Source organism: Mustela erminea, chromosome 2 (genome assembly GCF_009829155.1).
Source record: "Mustela erminea isolate mMusErm1 chromosome 2, mMusErm1.Pri, whole genome shotgun sequence".
In the NCBI taxonomy this organism is placed as follows: domain Eukaryota; kingdom Metazoa; phylum Chordata; class Mammalia; order Carnivora; family Mustelidae; genus Mustela; species Mustela erminea.
In genome coordinates, this window is record NC_045615.1 from 30,809,695 (window position 1) to 30,832,386 (window position 22,692).

General features: G+C 36.8%; 1 protein-coding gene across 3 annotated transcripts in view; it reads right to left on the reverse strand.

Moving 5' to 3' along the window:
* TLL1 (tolloid like 1) overlaps positions 1-22,692 on the reverse strand; it is a 214,684-nt gene that overhangs the window by 173,543 nt on the left and 18,449 nt on the right. The window contains exon 2 of one of the 3 annotated variants that reach the window (XM_032332600.1): positions 7,477-7,582. The exons of the other annotated variants lie outside the window; for them this stretch is intronic. Within the exon in view, the coding sequence (XP_032188491.1) occupies positions 7,477-7,498 (22 nt within the window). The 5' untranslated portion in view covers positions 7,499-7,582. The remainder of the gene's footprint in view (positions 1-7,476; positions 7,583-22,692) is intronic. 3 annotated transcript variants of the gene reach the window in all.

Genomic DNA, 22,692 nt, shown 5'->3' on the forward strand with positions numbered 1-22,692 from the left:
TACATTCTACTTGGGGTGGGGGGTAGGGGTTGCCAAAAATCCAACTACTTAGAATTTAATCATATAAACAGGGAACTAACTGTCATCAAGGTTGGAAAAATACTTACTTGTATTATATAAACTTTTACTTCTCAAATACTGTAAGACTACTTCCTAAGTCTTGAGCAATGAACAGCAGGTATTACTAGATTTACTTCTAAAAGAAGTTCAGAAATTGAGAAATGAAGTGTCAGAGAGTCTACTGCTTGGGGGACAGATCCCCTGAACTTTCATCCAGTCACTGTAATATCTACTACCTAACTTCTTTTTATATCAAGATATTTCCAAAGGAAAGCAACCGAAGGAGTTATTCCATTTAAACTCACTTCTCCTGAGACAAATCAGACTTGCTGAGGGAAAACTCACACAAATTCTTTCTACTTCTTTACAGATGATAGAAAGATGAATTTCCCACAATACTCTGTGTGTCCTTTTATGACATCATCTAAAGGAAGATACTGATTTCCACGGACACAAAAGAAAATCAGGTGTGATGGTGGCTGAAGCCAAGGAGAGAGCCGCTTGCTAGGCAATGCTGAGCAGCATTTGGTTACCCAAAGCCAAAAACTGGCACTGCCTGTTGCCAGTCTGTGCCAGAAGTCTTCACACTACTTCTGCCATCATGTTCTCTACTTGTTTAGGATGGCTGAACGGGATGGCACTCTATTCGGTGCACCTGCATTTGTGAACTAAATCAGCAGTTTTAATTACCCAAGTTCATGGCCGCAGGGAGGTTATTAAAATTCAAAATTACCTCAAGGTTATTTGATGGCGGAAAAAATCAGGCACTTTTTTTTTTAATTGGATTTGTTGTTCCTGATTTTTCGGCACCATGAGCCACAACGTTAGCAAAAAAGCAGCAGGGGAGGCACAAGTTAAGACAAGTAGGAGAGCTGGGAGCCTAAGGGAATCCTCAGGTTGGACTGGAATGGAGGCTGGTTGCACTTGGGATGCACCCACTGGAAATGAATGAATGGCTAAGGTGTAAGGTCCAGAGTGAAGCAGGAATGTTTACTTTTTTGCAGCTTCGTGATTCTTTTGGAAGGTTTAGGTATTTTAAGGCAATACAAGAAGACTAATTTTATGCAGTGATCATGTTCCAGCCATCCTGAAACTTCTCAACATATTCCAGGATTGTCATAATTCTAAGCCTTTGCTTATGCCATCTCTTTTGCCTGGAATGCCCTTCCTCCCCTTCAGGGAAATCCCTCCTCTATCCTTCCAATAGTCAATCAAGTTCTACTTTCCTTCTGAGGAGATTGTACCCAACTCTCTTTACCTCCAGCAGCAGCTGTCACTCCCTGTTCTTTAGAACTTTGATCACACTTTTCTTAGAACGCTCACCATGGTGCATGGTCACATCTGTTTACATGTCTGTCTCCCCAGTTAAATCACAGGCATTTAGAAATCAGAACCACAGCCTCTGGTCTTCTGTACCATTTTACTCATAGACTCTAGTATGTTATTTGACACAGAGGAGGTACTCATGTCAGGTTGAATAAATTGTTTAGCCAAACTATTTTAACTTTGTTGGACTAGGAGAAACCTTAGATCCTGTTCAGTTCTGATTTGAGAAACAAAGAAATGAAAGAGTTTAAGCAACATGGTCAAGTCACAGCTACCCAACAGATCTCCTGACTCCCTTTTCCCTCTGTACAATACCACGCCTTGAGAAATGACTTGAAAGATTCCATTAGCACAAAGTAGTGAGTGCCACTTACTCTTACCCTCACCAAGCTACACATACCTATTTAAGAAAGAGGAGAAGAGGGGCACATGGGTGGCTCAGTTGGTTAAGAAACTGCCTCCGGCTAATGTCATGATCCTGGAGTCTTGGGATCGAGTCCCTCCTTCTGACCCTGCCTCCTCTCAGGCGTTCTCTCTCATTCTCTCTCTCTCAAATAAATAAAGTCTTAAAAAAAGAAAACAGAAGAAGGAAACTGAAAAAGAAAAGATATAAGGAAGAAGCCAAATTATAAATACACGTAGATCAGGGTTTCTCAACCTCAGCACTACTGACATTTTGAACTGGATAATCCTTTGTTGTCTGGGGCTTTCCTGTGCTTTGTGGGATGTTTAGCAGCATCTCCGACCTCTACTCCCGTAGATGCCAGTAACAGATCACCTCCCCAATTGTGACAACCAAAAATGCTTCCAGACATTGTCAAATGTCCCCAGGGGGCAAAATTGCTCCAGGTTGAGACTAACGACTACCCCTGATGACCAATCTCAGAGGAGGTAATCTTTACCCGACCTCAAGCACAGTACCAGTAAATTAGCATGTTTAGTATACTGGCTTCAAACCAATATTCCCATATTAGCACCGAAGCCAGAACCTGAAATACTTAATCTCCTTCCATTTTTATCAATCCATTTTATTAAAAACAATGATGTTGTCACTTGGTCTATAGCTGTTAATACAACAACTAGAGCAGAAAAAGAAAGAAAGAGAGAGAGAAGAAAAAAAGAAAGAGAGAAAGGAAGAAAAGAAGGAAGGAAGGAAGGCTGGCCAGCCGGCCTATCTAAAACTTCTAGTTCTAAAAAGAATTGAACACCCTTAACATGGCCTAGAGATAACCATAATAATTCTTACTTTAGTTTTACCTTAAACTTGATTTGAAGTCCCCCCTTGGTATCAAACATAAGAATCAAAAATTCAATATTTCTACACAATATAGTCTAAGAAAAAAAATTAGTGAGAGAGGAAGCAAATATCCTTGACTTGATTTTAGTATCTATCTTCCCAAAGCCATGCCCTCCTCTACGCCCTAATTGAGATTTTAATGTACTTGTGGTTTTTTTGTTTGTTTGTTTGATATTTAGAGTTCTGTTCTATTTTCTAACTAAGTAGTATAACAACAAATTCGCATTTCAAAACTGAAATATTAAGCGTGAATACTCAATGGACAGAGCTATTACTTTTTGGTTTTTATTAAAAAAAAAAAAAAAGAAGAGTGTAAACCTACCTAGTCTACTCCATTCATCTAGTCCAATAAAACCTTATCGTGACTTAATAAGTAGAATCCAAAGCGTACTTGTTCCATTGTATAAACCGTGAGGTTCCATTATTGCAAAGTTAATGAAACAACAGTCAGCAACACAGATGTCCGGCTGGGAGTTCTTGGAGCCTGGCCTCCAGCTCGTGGCCTTGACCGGGCCCCATTGGATGGCAACAGTCCACTCCAGCTTAAAAATCCATGAAGACAACATATGGTGCTATTACCAGCTACGATGTCAAGGGCAAGAGCAGGGATTCCAGAGACTCAGGTGATTTCAACACCACACTGTGCAAATTGGATCCAAAAGATACTAAAGTTTCACCACTCTGCTTCTGCTTCCCGAGACACAGTAGTCTCCCATTTCCCACCCCATCTTACATACCCCTCTGGACTTACTGTCCCCTTCATGTAAAAACTACAGCCAATTGCAAATTGCCAATCACATTATATGCAAATCAAATTTGATTTGGATACCCAAATTTGATTTCTTGAGGGGTTTTGTCTAGTTGCCCATATTTTTAAATGCACTTAAGAGGAATATCACAGTTTTAAGTATGAAATTTTTAGCCAGAAACTTCCATCCTCCTCACTATCTCCTCAGTAATGCCTTAAAACCTGAATTCCTCTGTTAAAAAAGTATAGATGATAGATGGAACTACACACACACACACTCACACATGAAATTTTACTTCTACTGCAATTCACAGGCTCCTAAGGTATCTGAGCATCTGGGATGCTACAGGACTGGCAAAAGTTGTCATTACTGCCACCCACCCTTTGAACCATGATAGTATTCAAAATCTAATTTCTCATTTAAATTTGTTTCATTTGAAAATTCTATTATTTTCCTACCCCAAAGCTTCATTAAATAGCACAGAAACAATTCTGATATTTCAAATTCACTTTTCCAATAATTAAGATCATAACTATACTTTACTTAAAATAAGTACTTTACTTACTAAACTTTGAAATCTGATACATAAAATGGTGATAATCTGCTAATTCTAAAAGTCAGCAACTTCTGATTATTGACAAAGAGTGAAAAAAAAGTATCTGCTGTATTTGGGGGATCTGATAATATTTTAGGGAAAACTTCCGATTTTTCCCATTGCCCTGTGGCTTGGAAGCAGGGCTACTGCATCTGATTCTACTATTTATACATTTGCAACAGATCCTGGGTGGAAAATTGGGGCCTAAACCCAGCCCAGTGTCAGTGCCAAGCCACACCTGAAAGGAAAAGTGCATTACTAGGATTCTTGAGCTCAGAGGGGGCAAGTTCTTGTAATTTATCAAAGACAAGTACAGGCTAGTTAATGGCATCCCTACCTGAGAGACAGGTACGCTACAGCAGCTTGCGGAACACTCCAATGTGGAACACCAGGCAAAGAAAAAAGTCTCAAGTGACCAGAGGCTGACCTTCCAGAATCTTGTGCTGGCCACCAAATCCTAACCCTCAGAGGAGTAGGCTCTGTCTAAAGATCATTTTCCAAAAATCCTAATTTTTACACATATAATTCTGAAAATCCTAAATCAGTGCTAACAAATAATCCAAATTATTGAAGTAATGCCCTGTTTTTTAACTTTCATGCCTCTACCAGCACCAGTGTCTAAGCAACAGGGAAAATTTAAAAATTCAACATGGCACATGAATCCCCTTTAAGCTGATATTCCTTATGATTGTTATGTTTGAGAAAAATACTTCTGAGGTGTCCATGGTCAAGTTAGGGCGTGTACGTCTACAGAAATCATTCTAAAATCTTGGGACAGAGAACAGAGAACAAGGAAGGAGAGCAAGAAGAGACATGGGAAGAAAGGCAGGGAAGGCAAAGGATGATTATAATAAAGAAATGAAGGGAACAAGGGAGAAAAAGCAACGCCAATTTTCTGCCTTAAGGTAATTACTGAATGGTAAACAATATTCACGCAAATATTCAGCTTTCTAAGCTACTCTTTCAACTACAGGTTTCAAAAAACAAACAACTAGTAACAAAGAATCACAACAAGTATTTGATTCTAATAAGTTTATATAGTTTCAAAACAGATACTCCTCTTGATTTAAGATGTTTAAATTACGAATGCCAAGATAAATAAGTCCTTTACCTCCTGTTACCCATTCATTTTTGGCCTTTTCCTCCCTTCCCAGTGCTCTTGGCCCAGGTCAACTGGTGTGTGTTTTTTCCCTGGGCTCCAGTCAACTATTCTGAAATCAGCCCTGACAAGCAGCAGCAATCCTGATAAAAAGAACCCATCTTACCAGGATTGTTCTTTGTCTTTCTCTCTCCTCCAAGAACCTTCTTTCCACCTCCGAACCAAAAAATTCAACTTTGGCTGTTATCCTGTTTACGCAATTCAGATTTCTATGTGCTTCTCAAACTCTGCTTACTTTTCCTTTTTAATGCATTATTTTTCTGTTTCTGTTCTTCCCTGAGTTTTCATTCTAAACATGTGGTGTGGTTTTTAGAAAAGTGGTTTTTTGTTTGTTTTGGGTTTTTTTTTTTTTTATAATTTAGAATGGTATTGATACAGCTAAAGAGTTTCAAATCACAGAAGAGCCTCAGCCGAAGTGTGGCTAGACACACCTGTCAACGCTACCTGTACCTTTATTTCTCACTGGGGACCAAAGACTGCTCTCCTTTTTCTGGTCCAGCAGCTTAGAGCTTCCCCTTACTACAAAACATCAAGGGAAAGATGTCAAAAAAAACTTTTTACAAAACCTGCCAGGATCTCTAAGTGACATAATATTGATAAAGAAGAAGGTCTACAGGGTACAAAACATAAGGTCAAGAGACAATCAGGAAAGTCCCACCATCCTTGCAAAATAGGGGAGAGGGAAGAAGAGAATGCAGAAAGAGAGAGAGGAGTGGGGAAGTTAGAGAAAGGGTAGAGGAGCCAGAGGGAGGAGGGCCCATGAAGACAGTCTGATCCAGGATATGCCACGGAACTAAAGTTGCTTTTTGTAAATATTTTTATGTTATTCCGCGAATTTCAGCCTACTCTGTATCTTAATTACTTTGCTACTTGCTCTTTTGTCTTTAAATAGAAGTTATATAAAGAAGAAAATCTTCCTTAAGGTCGCTGGATAAAATACCCAGATTTAAAGCATTTTGTTCTAAGTCTTGCACCCAAAAGATTAACAAATCTTTTACAGCCTCTTAAAGTGAACAAAATAATTTTACATGTGTCATCTCATTTCATCTTCACAACAACCTAGAAGGGTAGGCACTCGCAGAACTTAAACGACACTCTAGTAAACTGGGGAATGGGAATCTAAAATGTATGTATGATTTTTTGTTCTATATACCATGTTCTTTTCAGTATTTGTTATTTTAACATGTTATAGCATGGTTTTAATTAAGGAAATAGCGATACATTAAACATTAATTTATGTGATATGAATTCAAAGTTGTTTATCAGAGTTAGATGCAAGCCCTTATATAGAAAAATAGAAACTAACTTGAATCTTTACTTACTGTAGAACCTTGCTTTCCCTCCTATATAATGAAGTATTATAATTTGATATACATATATATAAAACTATATAACTATACATATAATCATATATATGTGTGTATGTATATATTTATAAAATTTGAACAAGAGCTCAAGAGTTCAACTGTACATGATCTTTAAATACCATTATTTTATAACTTATAAACAGAAAAACTATTTGAAAAGAGATTTAGATCCTCAGGACTTGATGAGAATAAAACTTAATGTATACAATAATTTCTTCTCTTTGTTCATGATGGAAATTTCATCTTAGCATAAGCATCATAACTTCATTAATTTTCCCTAAAGGAAAAACTCAATCCCTGCAATTTATCACAAATGCACATTATTTCTACTATTTTTATTACCTATTTGTACATATACCAATTATATTCTGCTACATCTTACTTAGTTGTTACCTTGGGAATTCCTACATGGTTGGGAATTCATGAAGTAATATCTTTGAAAAGAAATAAATCTGTACTGAACAAAAAGGTCCAACAATGTTCAAACTATAGCAAAATTAAAACTATTGTCAAAGACATATTTGTAGATTTGCCCACTTAAGCATTTATGAGTCTATTTATGCTCAGCTTTAAAGTCCAAGAAAATTTTCAATTAGACTCTCTAAGTTTTCCCTAAAATATAATTGATGCATGTTTTCCAAGTAACTCCAGTTTCCTCAAGGAATTGAAAATATCAGTGGGCAATCTTAAGTGTGTGTGTGGGGGAAATGAATGCATCACATCTTTAAACTATGCTTTTCACCACAGATGCATAAGAATTTATTTGAGGAACACTTTCATAATTTTATTTTAAGTCAGTGGAAATATTTGGGGGTATGATGATGACATAAAACACACACTGAAAATAATCGTTTATATGGCTGACTTCATACAGACGTAAATCACTGAAGGGATTTAGCCCCCCAAATTAGGAAGTCACTTACATTGACTCTGACCTCCCATCATGAGAAGTCCAGGTGCTTCTTCTTGAACTTCAAGGGCTCGGGCAGCCCAGGCATTGCCCCAACACTGCTTAGAGCAGTGGTCAGTCTGGAAGTAAAGAAGCACAGTAGTATCCCAGAGTGAGTGTTTTAAACAAGGCCTTCAAGAGGCACTAACACTGCATCCATGTTTGGCCACATGCCTTTTGAGACTACAACATTATCCCACCACATCAAGAAATGGTGATGAAAACCTAGAATGAGCTGTATTTATTCAAAGAATATATCATAAAAGGGTTATCAACACATTTTTCCGTATTGCCATGAGAAATTAGCTTTAGTGGAATGAAATTATACCTCCATATTTCAAAAAATTCTGGAACACACAGAAAGTCAATTAATTATAGAATGCATATGAATTATATTGTTGTTTATAAATAACAAAATCATAAGAATATCATAAAATAGGTAAAATTATTTTAAATGAGTTTTCATTACAGAATATATGTTTTATTTATTCTACCATCTTTGAAATAATTTAATATATATCCCATGACTAATCTAATAAACATATATTCCATTATTACTGAATAAAGTACAATATAATTTCATTACTATATACTGCATTAAACTCAGACCAACTAGAAATGGCACTATACTTTATCCTGGCCAAAGAGAACTCTATGGAACAGCCTGCCCATCCAGTGCAGGTATTTAGACTCTATTCCAACATCTTCACTCATTCCCCAGTGTTTTAGGAAACACAAATGTATGATATCCCTAAGTCTCATCCCCCAAAATAAGACCTGACTACACATGAGACATCTATTCCAAGGGTTTTGGAGATGACACAAACTCTAAAAATAACACACTCTGGAGTAGCCAAAAGAAAGCTGTGCAGGAGACTAGAAAAAACACTGGTTTAAGAGGAAACCAAGATTCTGTTTCAATTCTGAAGGTAAATAGCTCCATGACCTCACCAAGATCTAGATCCATCCTCTTGTGTCCTTTGTAAATGTTGGCAAAAGCAACACACACACACATACACACACACACACACACACACACTCCAGATGATAACTCTGACATTAATCACAATTAATCTACTTTTGAAAAGTAGAACTAAATAGTCCCAATTCACAGAGATTCTAATTTAATATAATTGGAATATAACAAAACATAAGTATTCTTTAAAAACTTCCTGAAATAAAAATTAAAAATCTAGAATTCCAGATGATCCAGAAGCTTCCTCCCAGCCCACAAAATTTTATGATTCTGTACCATAGCTTATTTTGTCACTCACACACATACACACACACACACACACACACACATATATATATATGGTGGGGTGGATAAAATATAACTACCCAACAACTCTCTAGCTAATATTTTCATTAGTCTAAAATTACATCTACAATTAACTCAGTATCTTTATTCACTTGCTATGAAAAATTAGCATCTTTACATTGCAATTTTTTAAGTTTATTTTTTAAGTATTTTAGAAAACTAAAATTTTGATGTCTCACTTTTTAAGAATTCTACATTTTTTATTTTTGAGTTGTACTCATCTACAATTCTAACATTTTGGAAATCTAAGAGGAAACTGAAAAGCAGTAATCAACACTAAAACCTAAGAGAGAAAAAAAATCTTTTAAAGGACAACAGCTATGAAATAAACCTAATCTTAACCTAAATGTGCTTTATGGATGACTCATACTTTTGTGCCAACAACTGTAAGAATTACAGTGTGTATGCATTATTGACAGGAAGTGAAGATGTAAATCCTATAAATACTCAGAAGCATAATCCCCTGTGAAAGTAAATATCAGCTATAAATAAAAAGTAAAATGAATTAAACAAAGTATAAATATGAAATGTTGTAAATACACCAGTCATTCACCAGCATTTTCTAAGGTTACCACTAATAAAAGTTGTTAGAGCTGATATTACTAAATACCACAATTTGTAGGGTACGATCATTATCCCCATTTTATATTTAAGGAAGAAAGATCAGAGAATTTAAGTAACTTCTTCAGGTTTGCACACTTAGAAATATCACCACTAGAATTTAAATCTAAGCCAACCGTGACTCCAGAGATTCTGACCCTCTAAACATTCTAGCAGAGTATTCGAATAAAGGAGAGGTCATTTTTAGGTAGTCCTTCATTTTGATTTATACCAGTCAAATATGAGAAGCAAAGCCAACTTTTTTTTTTTCCCCAGAAAAGGCTTTTGAAGAATCTATATAAAGTTCATGGACCTTTTCTAAAAATGTTAATTTCATTTCCATACTTTCACAGAAACACACTGATCAGAAATACCATATGCATTTATTTATATATGAATGAAAAACAGAGTGGAAAGTTGGCCCAGAAATACCACAGAATATATAAGCCCACAGTCAATTCTAGTGTATTGAGCAAGAAGCCCAAAAATTGCTTTCACAAAAAATACATGAAGAAAAGAAGAGTCATCAATCCTTCTAAAAGTAGGAGTTTCAATCATCTTGTAGAAGGCCTTTTTTCATCTTTGAGAATACTCATGACCTTTCTGACATTTTATGTGAAGAAGTCTTGGGCAAATGCTCAAATTTGAATGTAAAGACAAGCAGAACCAGTTCTTTAAAGATCTTTTGGTTCTAGCTCCTGTTCTGCCAATGACTAACCTTATTCTCCCTGAGCCTCACTTTTCTTCACTTAGAAAAATGAGAGGGTTGAACTATATATATTGGTGAGTTTTCCCCCAAATAATTAAGGAAAATTTCAAACATGGCACAAAGTTGAAAGAGTCATTTAATAAACACCCATAAGTCCTCCATCTACATTTTACCATTAACATGTTAGTATCCTTGCTTCATTGTGCTTCCAGCCATCAATCTACCTCAGTTAGGGTGTACTTCCAAATCAATCACAGACATCAGCACGTTATGTTAAAGTCAACATCAACAACAACAACAACAGTTAAACAAAAGTTTAACATCCCTAATATTTTAGCGTGCTATAATTGAGTCCACTGATTGTTCAGTTTTTCCCATAAAACACAAATATAATAAAACACAAACATTAAGTGCATCTTAACTTAGTTTTAATAAATGCATATGCCCAAACTCCTTTCAAGATAAAAAATATTATATTGGCTTTTGAGTTTGTTTTGTAAGTAATAGAAGCCAAGATGTGGCAAAAGTATAGAGGTTGTATTAGAAATAAGAGTAAAAGTCTTCATTCTCAGTGATCCCTCTGTCCTCAGAGTTCCAAGACTCTTGGCCCCTCAAAGGGGAGAAAAATCATCCCAGCAGATGCCCTCTGAGACCCCCTCCAGCTCAATATGGCCAAGCCTCTTAGTACAGATGAAAATAGTTAAACCACTCTGACATTCTCTGACTTTCACCATACATGAACCGAGGCCAATTTCTCAACACTTGGAAGTTTCACTGGTAAATTATAATTGGTTTAATTGTTTGTTTTTTGTGCTTAAGGCGATCCTGTATTTGCATCTCAGATATTCATCTTTTTAAAGTGATTTTGAATGGCAATTAATATTTTTCCACACCAAGGCCAAGCTCTAGTCATACACTGAAATGTATCTTCAAACATTCTGGCCAGTTTCCAAATACAGTACTAATTTGGGTTGGTATTTACAGTGACAAGTTGAGTTTTTTCTACGTAAGGATTATAATTCCTGTTAAGATCAGTCTCTCTCTTTCTCTCTGCTCTCTCTCTCCCCTCTCATATTTTGACTTTAACATAATGTATATCTTTTGAGTAAACAAATGCCCTACAGGGAGACATGAGATGCTAGTTCTTCTCCTCGCTCTTGTGTAACTTCGGGCAACTCTCCCAGACTTCCTGGGCCTCGGTTTCCTAGTTGATCAAATTGAAGGAGGGGTGACTAAATAATCTTCAGCATTAAGAACCTCAATCATATGAGCAGTTAACACAAAATTCACTTCAAAAGAGTCATCTTCCTGCAGGTAATTACCTGGCAAAGAAAGATCCAAGCCTGTAGTTCATCAGATCATTCAATCATCTTAAACATCCAGTCCTAACCACAATATTTCACTATAGAAAGACTTAATCTGTTCTCAGTAGTTATTAGCCCTGTCTGAATAGTTGGTCCTTACTACTTTTTTTTTCTTTTTTTTTTTTTTCCCCACAGACCATCTTCTTTAAAAGAAAATTCCAGGTCAGGCTATTATTATTTGACATGTTTCCTAGAATGTCGTAAAAGGCCGATATTGCCTGCCATATAGTACACTGGTATGAAAGAGGACCTCCTATGCGATGAGCTGTTCCTCCTCTCCTCAGTACTCCTAGTTATTTTTATTTTAGCTGGACTCTTAATCATCAACACTGACTATGATAAAGATGATATAAAAAGACAGACTCCAAGGTAAACTCAAGTAAAGCAGAATTAGTAGACAGGACAAAAAAGTTCTAAGAATTGTTTAAACCATGAGCGTATTCATTGCTCAGGACTATTGGGAGACTGTTCTCCAAGGGTCTCTTGCGAGCACACTTTGTGAGCAGGAGTACTGATGTCCTTTGTCCTAGACTACCTTTTCAAGGACACTACATAGAGGACAGTCTATGCAGACAGGGCAGAGGGCCCATTTGTTCGCTGACCAGTATAACAACATCTCTCTCCGGATCAAAGTTAGGGCAGGCTCCCTTGCAGTAAGTTACAAAAAAGTTCCCAAATCTCAGGGCCCTGGTTGTGATATGAATCCTCTGCCTTAGCGCCGCCCACCTGGCTCAGTCCTCGGCATCCTAAGGAGCCGGTGTGCAGGAAGAACTCACGCAAACCCAAAGTTCACAGTGTTTGCTGTGCCAGATGCACTGAATGTCTCTGTCTCTAAAACAGAAGTTTCTGCCATCGTCTGCAAAACAATAGCAGCCTATCCTGTCAGCCTGCAAGGAGCTTGTAGAACAGTGCAAGAATCTCAGACCTTCCCCAGCTCTTCAAGAAGGCACTGGCATTCCCCCACACCTCTGGCTTGCTCTGTGCCTCTGTCTCAACTGAGGGATCACTCAGTCTCTTTCTCAGGGAACTCTACACCGGCTTGAACATCAGACCTGCAGAGAGCCTTCCTGCAGCCACAGTGCTTGATGAGTTTGAATAGCAGTACAAATGGCACTTCACAGAATCTATGTGTGTAGATATATATATAGAGAGAGAGAGAGAACATAATCTAGTACAAATGATATGAGTAAATTCAAGACTCCTCCAAATCTGCATAAGTATAACATCTTTAGTAAAGCCTGCTGTGCTCTGGGGTAAAAATGGAAAAAAAAAAAAAAGAAAAGGAAAGGAAAGGAAAAAGCTCACATTTCACAAATGGTAAAAAATAAAAACTAGATACAAAATACCATCAAATGAATATTAGGGAAAAAAATTCCTGAAAAGAATTTAAACATCATTTCTTACCGGTGCTCTAAACAACTAAAGAAGGTGAAGAATGAGAGGATTATGGAGATTTACCGCACCGACTTCTTACAGTTTTGGAACTTCCCGCAGTGTATGCTGTAAATAATTATAGACTAAAATATAAGTGTTTTACATCGTACCTCAGTTCAAATGGCTACTATGAGACAGCTGTTATTTTGCACAACTGCAAATTAAGGGTAAGATGCAGGAGGGAAGTCTGGGTAACATGGGATTCTGTTTTGGAACACAGTACTAACATATTTTCAGCTAGACTTTGATACCTCAGCAGGATCAGCTTTGCCCTGAATTTCTCAGGTGAATAAATTATATATCATTTTATTTGCTTTAAACAGTTCTCTGTAATTAAGCCATAGTTCCAAAAGTTATCTGCATGTGCTGTCTTAGGAAAATAACATGAGGTGCCGAACAGGAACACTCGGCTCTGTAAAGGCTCTTTTCACACAATAAAAATAGACAGTAGTCAGCAAGGTGAGAATATAAACTGTGTTCTGTTTGTCTCTAGCACTTAATACCATTCTTAACAGTGAGGAGATATTTATTAAATAGTCACTCATAAAATTAACATAAATAACTTTATTTTCATAGAATATTTTAATCATAAGAAACTCATCATGTACCAAAGGGAATAAAAAAAATTCAGTGATCTGGACTTATTATTCAAATAAGAAAAACATTCATTGGGAAACTGGCTGAAATGTCTTATTTCAAAAACTGGAATAAACATAACTACTTCAGTTTATGTCGTATGAAGATGATTTTTTAAAAATATTTCTTTGTAAACCCCAATGCACAAAGTGGTTTATATGTGATGAAAGACAGAAAACGATTAAAAAAAACTCACCCCCCCAATTTTTCTTTTCATTATATGGGGAAATAAGCACCTCTATGGGGATTATAATTCTAAATCTATTTTACTATGATGGGCTTACACAACACTAAGAGCAAACGGACACCTGTTTCTAGAGATTAGAATGTCTTCTCAAAATAATTTTCAATAATAAAGTTTCTAAATCAAGGTGCCATGACAGAATCATACCACATTCTCTAACTTCCCACCACAGATAAAGATCCTGGACCATGGGAGAAAATCGACATAGAAACTTGCTTCCAGCAAAGGTATTACATGGACAGAAATGCCTGGTCTGGCAGTGCATGAAAGCAACGTGTTCCAGTATAAATTTCCGGTTTCAATTCAAGCCACTGATTCTGTACTTCCGATCTATACTTTAGAATTTGTCATTTTAAAAATGTCTCCAGGTGATTCTGATATTTTGACAGGTTTGGGAACTGTTCACATGGGTCACAGAAACGGAGTAGGAAACCAGAACGGTGGACAACCCAAATCAAGTTCTGGAATGAGAATTAGGAGGCAGCAAAGGAGGCAGCTGAACTGGGGGTGGGGGTGGGGAGGTGGGATTGTCTAACAAGAGAGAAATGGGTATCAGAGACTCAAGCCAGAGATCTCAATAAGATAGTGTGTTACAACCAGGAAGACAGTCAAGGAAACTGGATGTATGGGTTGCTAGACTGTTAAAGAATGTAACAGTATTGTCAACAGAAAGTCTAATGCCTCATTGTCAGGATTTGGAAATAATAAATTTAAGAATATCTTCGATTCTAATTTTTCTATAGAAAATTCAACATTCGGGGCACCTGGGTGGCTCAGTGGGTTGGAGCCTCTGCCTTCGGCTCAGGTCGTGATCTCAGGGTCCTGGGATCGAGCCCCGCGTCGGGCTCTCTGCTCAGCAGGGAGCCTGCTTCCCTCCTCTCTCTGCCTGCCTCTCTGCCTACTTGTGATTTCTCCTGTCAAATGAATAAATAAATTCTTTAAAAAAAAAAAAAGAAAATTCAACATTCAACAGACCCATAAATAATAAGATTTGTGTTTCAGAAACATTAAAATCTGAACAACGCATTTTAGGACTAAAGAATATGAGGGTAGTTTTTGTTTTTGTTTTTAAGATTTTATTTATTTATTTGACAGACAGAGATCACAAGCAGGCAGAGCAGCAAGCGGAGAGAGTGGGGGAAGCAGGCTCCCCACTGAGCAGAGTGCCCTATGCAGGGCTCGATCCCAGGAGCCTGAGATCATGACCTGAGCCAAAGGCAGAGGCTTAACCCACTGAGCCACTCAGGCACCCCAGATGAGGTAGTTTTTTTAAGCACGTGAGGCACAGAAAGGAAAAGTGAACCTTTAGTTTAGTTAACTTGGAAAGTTAACTTGAAAAGAAATAAGGGGATGAGAGTACAGAAATGAGGCACTTGATCAAGTAAACTCTGATTTTCCCACTTAGTATGGAAATAAATCAACGTTACCCCACATCAAGGAAGGTACACCCCCCAAGAAAGACTGAGTGTTTGAGATTTCAGGCTCAGAATTCAGGTTTGGGATTCATCACTTAGCAGCTGTGTGATCACAGGCATGTCAGTTAATCTTGAGAAGCTCCAATGACCTCATATGTAAAACTGAATGACAGATGGGTGATAACAACAGTAACTGTTTCAAATGGTTATTATGGTTATGTGAAATAGCGTATTATTTTACTAAATTACTTAGATCCACATTGCAAGTTCATTATTACAATGTACCAGGCACTTCAGTTACCTGATTTTCTTGGACATATTAGTCCAAAGATTCCCTTTTATATAGTAGTAAGGAAAAGGGCCCACATCCTGAAACGTGTGGCTTTCCATGGAATGGCAGGATGCTACAGTTGGAACTGCTTTTAGTGACTCTACTCAAACTCCCTAATTTTACGGAACTGTAGACTTGGATACCAACTGGATATGAACTACATCTTTCTGTTGATGTCTAGAAATTGCTTAATTGAACTTTTTCTTATAGTTTTTCCTCATTTTTGTCTTTTTCATGAAACTAAAAAAAAGTAACACAAGTTCATTCGAAACAAACCAGATAATACTGAAGAGGAAAGTAAAAGTCTCCCATAGTTGTTCCTCCAAGTCCAACCTGCCCCCCAGAAGTTAATTGTATCTATGTCCTCCCAGGCCTCTTTAATGTGTTTACAAATCCTTTCCTACATGAAAGCTGTGCTCTCAGCAATACAGTAAGCTTGAGAAACTGGTTTCAAGGCTTTCAGAAAGTTAAGCAGCCAGGACTGGTATCCAAGTTTCTTGATTCTCAGTCCAGTCATTTCTTCAGCACCTCGTGATTCCTCATGTCCTCGAAGGCTGTGTCCCTGTGTTCAAACGTTCTTCTGCTATTTTCCTTAACATCAATTACTTTACTTTATTCTGATCTCTAACTTGTTTCTTCTTACAAAATACACTTTTAGAAACTTATCAAGATCTCCGACAGCAGGGAATACAGCAGGTATTGACAATTCACTTGATGTTAGTAACAAAAAGAAGTCTACTACGAATTGTAAGACCAGAAGCAACTCATTCACCTTCTCTGGTCCCAGCTTCCTCATGTCAAAAATAAGGATAATGACTCCCTATTACTTACTTCTCACTCTGTTATTGTGACAGCCATAAACATTCCTTCATCCAATAAATAAAAATGTTTAATGACTACACTGTTTTATGATGGACTTTCTTGAACTACTCTATGCCTAACATACCATTATACCTATAGCATGGTCTAGGAAAAAAAAAAAATCTCTCCAAGGTGCTTTCAAGTTACGTTTCAACATGCCTTTACAGCTTTCCCATATTCAGCAGCCTCATTTCACCTTATTCTAAAGTAACCACATCAATGTCAAGCGCCTTATGGTTTCCTCCTCATCTTCAAGATTTCAGAATGCTGGAGTACCTCAGAGCCAAGTTCTGAGACCTCTTCTCTTCTTTATCTGCAATCCCCTATGATTCAGCACACAGTCTCACCTCTATAAATACCACCTCCATTCTGATCACTTCTAATTTCATATCTCTAGTCCAGACTCTACTCTGAGCTCTAAACTCATGTGTTCGGCTGCCTATTTGACATCACCACTTGGATGGCTCATTGATATCTCAACTCCACACATCTAAAATTCAAATCTGACCTGCTCATCTCTGGGTTCCCCATAATTTTATTTTTTAAACTGAAATTGAAATTTTTAAATCCAAGTTTTAAATTTTGGATTCATTCTTGACTCTTTCTCTCAGGACCCCACATTATGCTCATGAACAGGTACAGTTGGCTCTGTCTTCAGAATGTATCCGGAATCGAAACACTTCCCTCCAACCTCATTACCCGTACCCAGGTCTGCGCCATAATCTTGTTTTGCCTGGATTATTACAATCGTCCACTCATTTTCTCTTGCCTTGCTCCCACCTCAAATCTATTCTCAAGCATCTAAGGATCTCCAGAGTCTGAACACCTCCCTGTCTCTCACCTATTTTCCAACTTTTTTTTCTGAGCTTGAGGCAGAATGAGTCTAGCTTAGTGCTTTCCATTCTCCTCTTTAAAGGGTGGTACAACAGAAAACTTAAGAAGATTCCGAGTTTGAAGACCCTTAAGAGCAATACCACCACTTATCACTTGTGTACACCGAAGACATTTAACCTCTTATCTTAAATTAATTTTCAAATGAGAAAAACAATGTTACTTGTTCTATTAGGTTGTTATAAAATCAGATTAGATTTTTGAAAGTGTTTGAAAAAACCCAAGTGCTATAGGAATATTCAGTATTCATTATAATCTAATCTTTCCTATCTACTCAAAATCCAGTCCACATCTTTTTGTAAAGCATTCCAAGGTGAACTGGTAAAAGAATGGCTTTTCCTTTGTAAGTCCTACAGCACTGTTTGTTGCAAATGTTTACGATAGTTCATATCAACTTACAGCATTGTCCTAAACAGGTAATTCAATAATGCAATACTGTCTAACATATCATAAATGTGTAAAGTGTCTTACGTGAAACTGACCTTACTCTGCATTTTTTAATACCATCATCTGTATATTTATTCTATTACTCCTAACCAGATTATAATCTCTTTTTAGGACAAGATGCCCTTTTTAAAATACTCTTTAATTTCTCATATATTCCACAGGTGCCTAGTAAAGGAAAATGTACACATTTTTAATAGCTAATATGGCCATTTGGGTGCAATGAATAAGTATTACTTTAACATCTCATAATGAACAAAATTCATGCTTCCTATCTTGAAAGAAATACCTACTATCACCCTAAAAGAGAAAGGACATTACAGCTTGAGTCCAAAAATAAAAACAGTTATGGCATGGTGGTCTTTCAATAAAAGCGTTACCATGACATACTCTCAAATATCAGTTCATGCTAAGCTCTGGTCATAACTACAGTCTCCATAAGGAGAAACAGTTACCAAGTTGCATGTTTATAATTTTTAAACTTTTTTAGACCACTGTGTCAAAAATCCAAACTCAAGTAATTTCAAGAAAAATAAGCAAGCTGTCAGAATCTCTTGAGCCTGTTTTATTTCACATGTTTTAGTTACAAACAATTAGCAAAATAAATGCTTACCGATTTCTCTACTACAATGATGCAGAAAATATAAAACAGGTTTAGGGAAAACTCAAAGTTAAGGAACTAAAATTTTTGGAAATGATTTTGATTTCTCATTGGAACAGTTCCATGGATATAACATTGAACCAAACAGAAAGGAAAAAGAAAAACAGAGAAATGGAGAAGTTGACAAAAGGAGCCTGAGTCTACTATCCTACAGAATTACTATCCTGATTGTATATACAGGTCTAATTCAAAGAAGTAATTCTCTAAGGACGAATAAAACTAATTTTTTTTTAAACTTGCTTAGTCCTATAATTACTCTTTCGTAGATAACTCTAAAGAAACTACAATAATTAATCTAAAACTAATTAAATGTATCTTATCTTCTTTCTTGTAATTTAAATAATTCTCTGCTTTTCACCTAAACTGGCTGGCTGTCCACCATAAATTAACCATATATTCCATGTGCTGGATTTTTTTTTTCTTAATTCTGTATTTCCTTTATTTCTTCAATTGGAGCAGCAGTATGAGACAGCTGTTAAAAGCCCAGAGATTGGAGTGAAGCCACCTTTGTTTGAATCCTGGATCTACCACTTATTAACTTTGTGACTTGGGACAAAACGCTCTGTGCCTCAGTTTCCTCAGTTAAATAGGTACTGTAACATCTACTCCATATAGTTTTTATGAGTTTTAAAATTAATATTTGTACTTAATATATTTTTTAAAACTTGGTACCTAGGGGGTACCTGGGTGACTCAGTCAGTGAAGCATCTGACTCTTGATTTCAGCTCAGGCCGTGATCTGAGGGTTGTAAGATGGAGTCCTGTGTGGGGCTCTCCACTGGGTGTGGAACCTGCTTAAGATTCTCTTTTTCCCTCTCCTTCAGCCCCTCCCCCCACCACACGCACACATCCATTTTCTCTTCTCTCTAAAACAAAAACAAAAACCCTAGTACATAGTAAGTGCTCTGTTTGCTAGGTGCCGAAGAACATTTTCTTAAAGGGTCAAAAAGTAAACAATTTAGGCTTGCAAGAGGTCCATGCTACCTCTAGTGACTGCAACTATTCAACTCTGCTATTATAGCACAAGGGCGCCTGGGTGGCTCAGTGGGTTGAGCCACTGCCTTCGGCTCAGGTCGTGATCTTAGGGTCCTGGGATCGAGTCCCGCATCGGGCTCTCTGCTCAGCAGGGAGCCTGCTTCCCTCCCTCTCTCTCTCTCTGCCTGCCTCGTTCTCCGTCTACTTGTGATCTCTCTCTGTCAAATAAATAAATAAAATCTTTAAAAAAAAAAAAAAAAAGCACCCATAGACAATATGGAAAAGAAGGGACATGGATGTGTTTCCATAAAACTTTTTTTTTTTAAATAAAACTTTTATGAGAAAAATAAGTCAGCAATTACTGACTCCTGAACTATAAAGTATAGAAAATTGCTCTATCTTGAAATGAACTGGGGCATTATTACTCTGAAAAGAGAAGCAGTCATTTCTAGGATATAATGAGGGTCTGCCCCACTGGACATTTGTGGGGTCTCTCATTGGTGAGCAACTAGAGTGAGTCTGATAAGCAACTGATGATACTTTTAGAAAACAGGTTAGAATTATAACATTGGTTTTAACATATTCGGATACTCTTTTCATTGCGGCCCCTAACTCTAAACATTTCCAATATTCACTGCTCTTAATTATTATAGGATCTCCTCAAGTTGTATTTGATGCTAATTTTAACCAAATTGCACCACTACAAAAGTAGGGGTGTGTGTGTGTGTGTGCATGTGTGTGCGTGTATGTAAGTTCAGGGAGGGAGGGAGTATGAGCAGAGTAGGTCAGCAAACAGGAAGACAATAGGGAGAGGAACATAACAAGGTAAATATGGCCCAGGAGATAAGAACTAAAGGGCAGTATGGAAAGTCACAATAAATAGGGAGAATGTAGAACACCAAATCCTTTGTGAAATGAGACACATTAAGACAGGACAGAAGGAAAGTTTTCAACAACAAAGGAGAGTTAAACAATGAAAGAAAAGGTTTTGTGTACCAACATAGTGATCACCCCCCACGTTCTTCATTCCTTTGCGTGGATTCAGATTGTCCTCTGTTGCTCTTTGCCCACTACTTGAAGGACTTCTTTTGACATTTCTTATCTCTGTTGCTCTTTGCCCACTACTTGAAGGACTTCTTTTGACATTTCTTATACGATAAGTCGGAGAGTTACAAATTCCTTCAGCTTTTGTATGTCTGAAAAAGGACTTCACCTTCATTTCTGAAAGGTACCTTCACTGAGTAAAGGCTTCTAAATTGACGTTTTCTTCAATACTTTGAAGACGTTGCTCCCCTGTCCAGATGCCTTGCTTACAATGACAAACCAGCTGTCTTTCTGATCTTTGCTCCTCCGTATACAAATCCTTTACATGTTCCTCTGTGCTGTGCTCTTTTCTTTGCTTTCTCTAATATTTTCTCTTTATCACTGGATTTAAAAGTATGATTATGTTGTGACGTTATGCAGTTTCTACACGGTTCTTCTAGTGAAGGTTTATGGACATTATTGCATCAACAGATTAACTGTTTTCATCAGATTTAGAGATTTCCAGTCATTATTTATTCCAATAGTTTTCTAGGCTGTGTTCCACCATCACATTTATCTCTTCTCCTTTAAGAATTCCAATTACTTGTGCAGTCCCTGCGTGACTCAGTTACGTGAATGACTTCGTTTAGGCTCAAGGTCATGATCTCAGGGTCATGGGATCAAGACCCACATCAGACTCTGTGCTTAGCGCAGAGTCAACATGGGACTCTCTCTCCCTCTTCCCCTGTGCTGTGCACGCATGCATGTGTGCTCGCTCTCTTTCAAATAAATAAATAAATATTTTTTAAAAATTCCAGTTACTTGCATAGTAAGTCACTTGCCTTGTGCCACAGCTCACTGACACTCCACTCAGAACTTTAAAGTCTTTTTTTCTCTTTGTGTTCCATTTTGCATAGTTTCTTTTACAGTGTTCATGTTTACTAATCTTTTCTTCTGCAATGTATATAATCTGCTGGTAATACCATCCAGTGTATTTTTAATCTCAGTCACTGGATATTTCTTCTCTATAAATTAGATTTGGGTCTTTTTTATATACTTTGTATCTCCACATAACACGTTAAAAATTTTGTCTAGCTTCTTAAACATATGAAATGCCATTGTAATTACTTTAATATCTTTCTCTACTAGTCCTATCATCTGTATCATTTCTGAGATGCTTTTATTTTATTGATTTTTCTCCTCATTGTAAATCGTATTTTTGTGGTTCTTTGCAAGCCCTCTTGGGTGTTGAGCTACTTTTTATTATAAAGACAGTACAGCATTATATAAAGTTCGGGGAAATTGAAAACACAAAATGATTCATAACCTGCCATCCTAACACTGTTCATTTTCACATTTTCTCATCTACACTTTGTCCACATGCATCTATATTTTACATACTTTACATCAGAGAGCTATCATTATTGCCCACAAGTATTCAGATATAAAAAGAGGGGATATATATATATCTTGCATTCTTTAGAAAAAATCTGAAGTTCTTACTGGTTTTTATCCACATGCATATCTCATTTTTATGGTTGTAAAATCAAAGCTTATAGTCAAATTAATATTTCTATGTTGTCATTTTATATCATAATGATCTTTAATATCCCCATATAGTCTTTGTCATTATTTTTTCTCTTAAATATTTTAAAGATCAAAAATTATGAAATAATTTATGCTTATTTTACAAGTGAAGTAATTAAATTATATTAAAGAAAAATTATTGGCAAATATTTTAGGTTCTGTTCCAGACCACCTCAATAAAGCAAATATTGCAAAAAAATGAGTCAAATGAATGTTTTGGTTTCCCAGTGCATATAAAAATTAGGTTAAAGCTATACTACAGGGTGCCTGGGTGGCTCAGTTGGTTAAGCCACTGCCTCTGGCTCAGGTCATGATCCCGGAGTCCCAGGATCAAGTCTTGCATCAGGTCCCAGCTCTGCAGGGAGTCTGCTTCTACCCTGACCGTCTCCCCTCTCACACTCTTTCACTTTCTCTCTCTCAACTAAATAAATAAAATCTTAAAAAAAAAAAAAAGAAAAGCTATACTACAACGTGTATAATAGCATTGTCAAAAAAAGAAAAATAATGTATATACCTTAATTTAAAAATGTCTTATGACTAAAAAATGCTAATCATCATCTGAGCTTTCCAGCAAATCATAATCACTGATCACAGATCATAACAAAAATAATAAAAAAAGTTTTATAATACTGTGAGAATTACCAAAATGTGTTGCAGAGACATGAAATAAGTATATGCTATTGGAAAAATGGCAT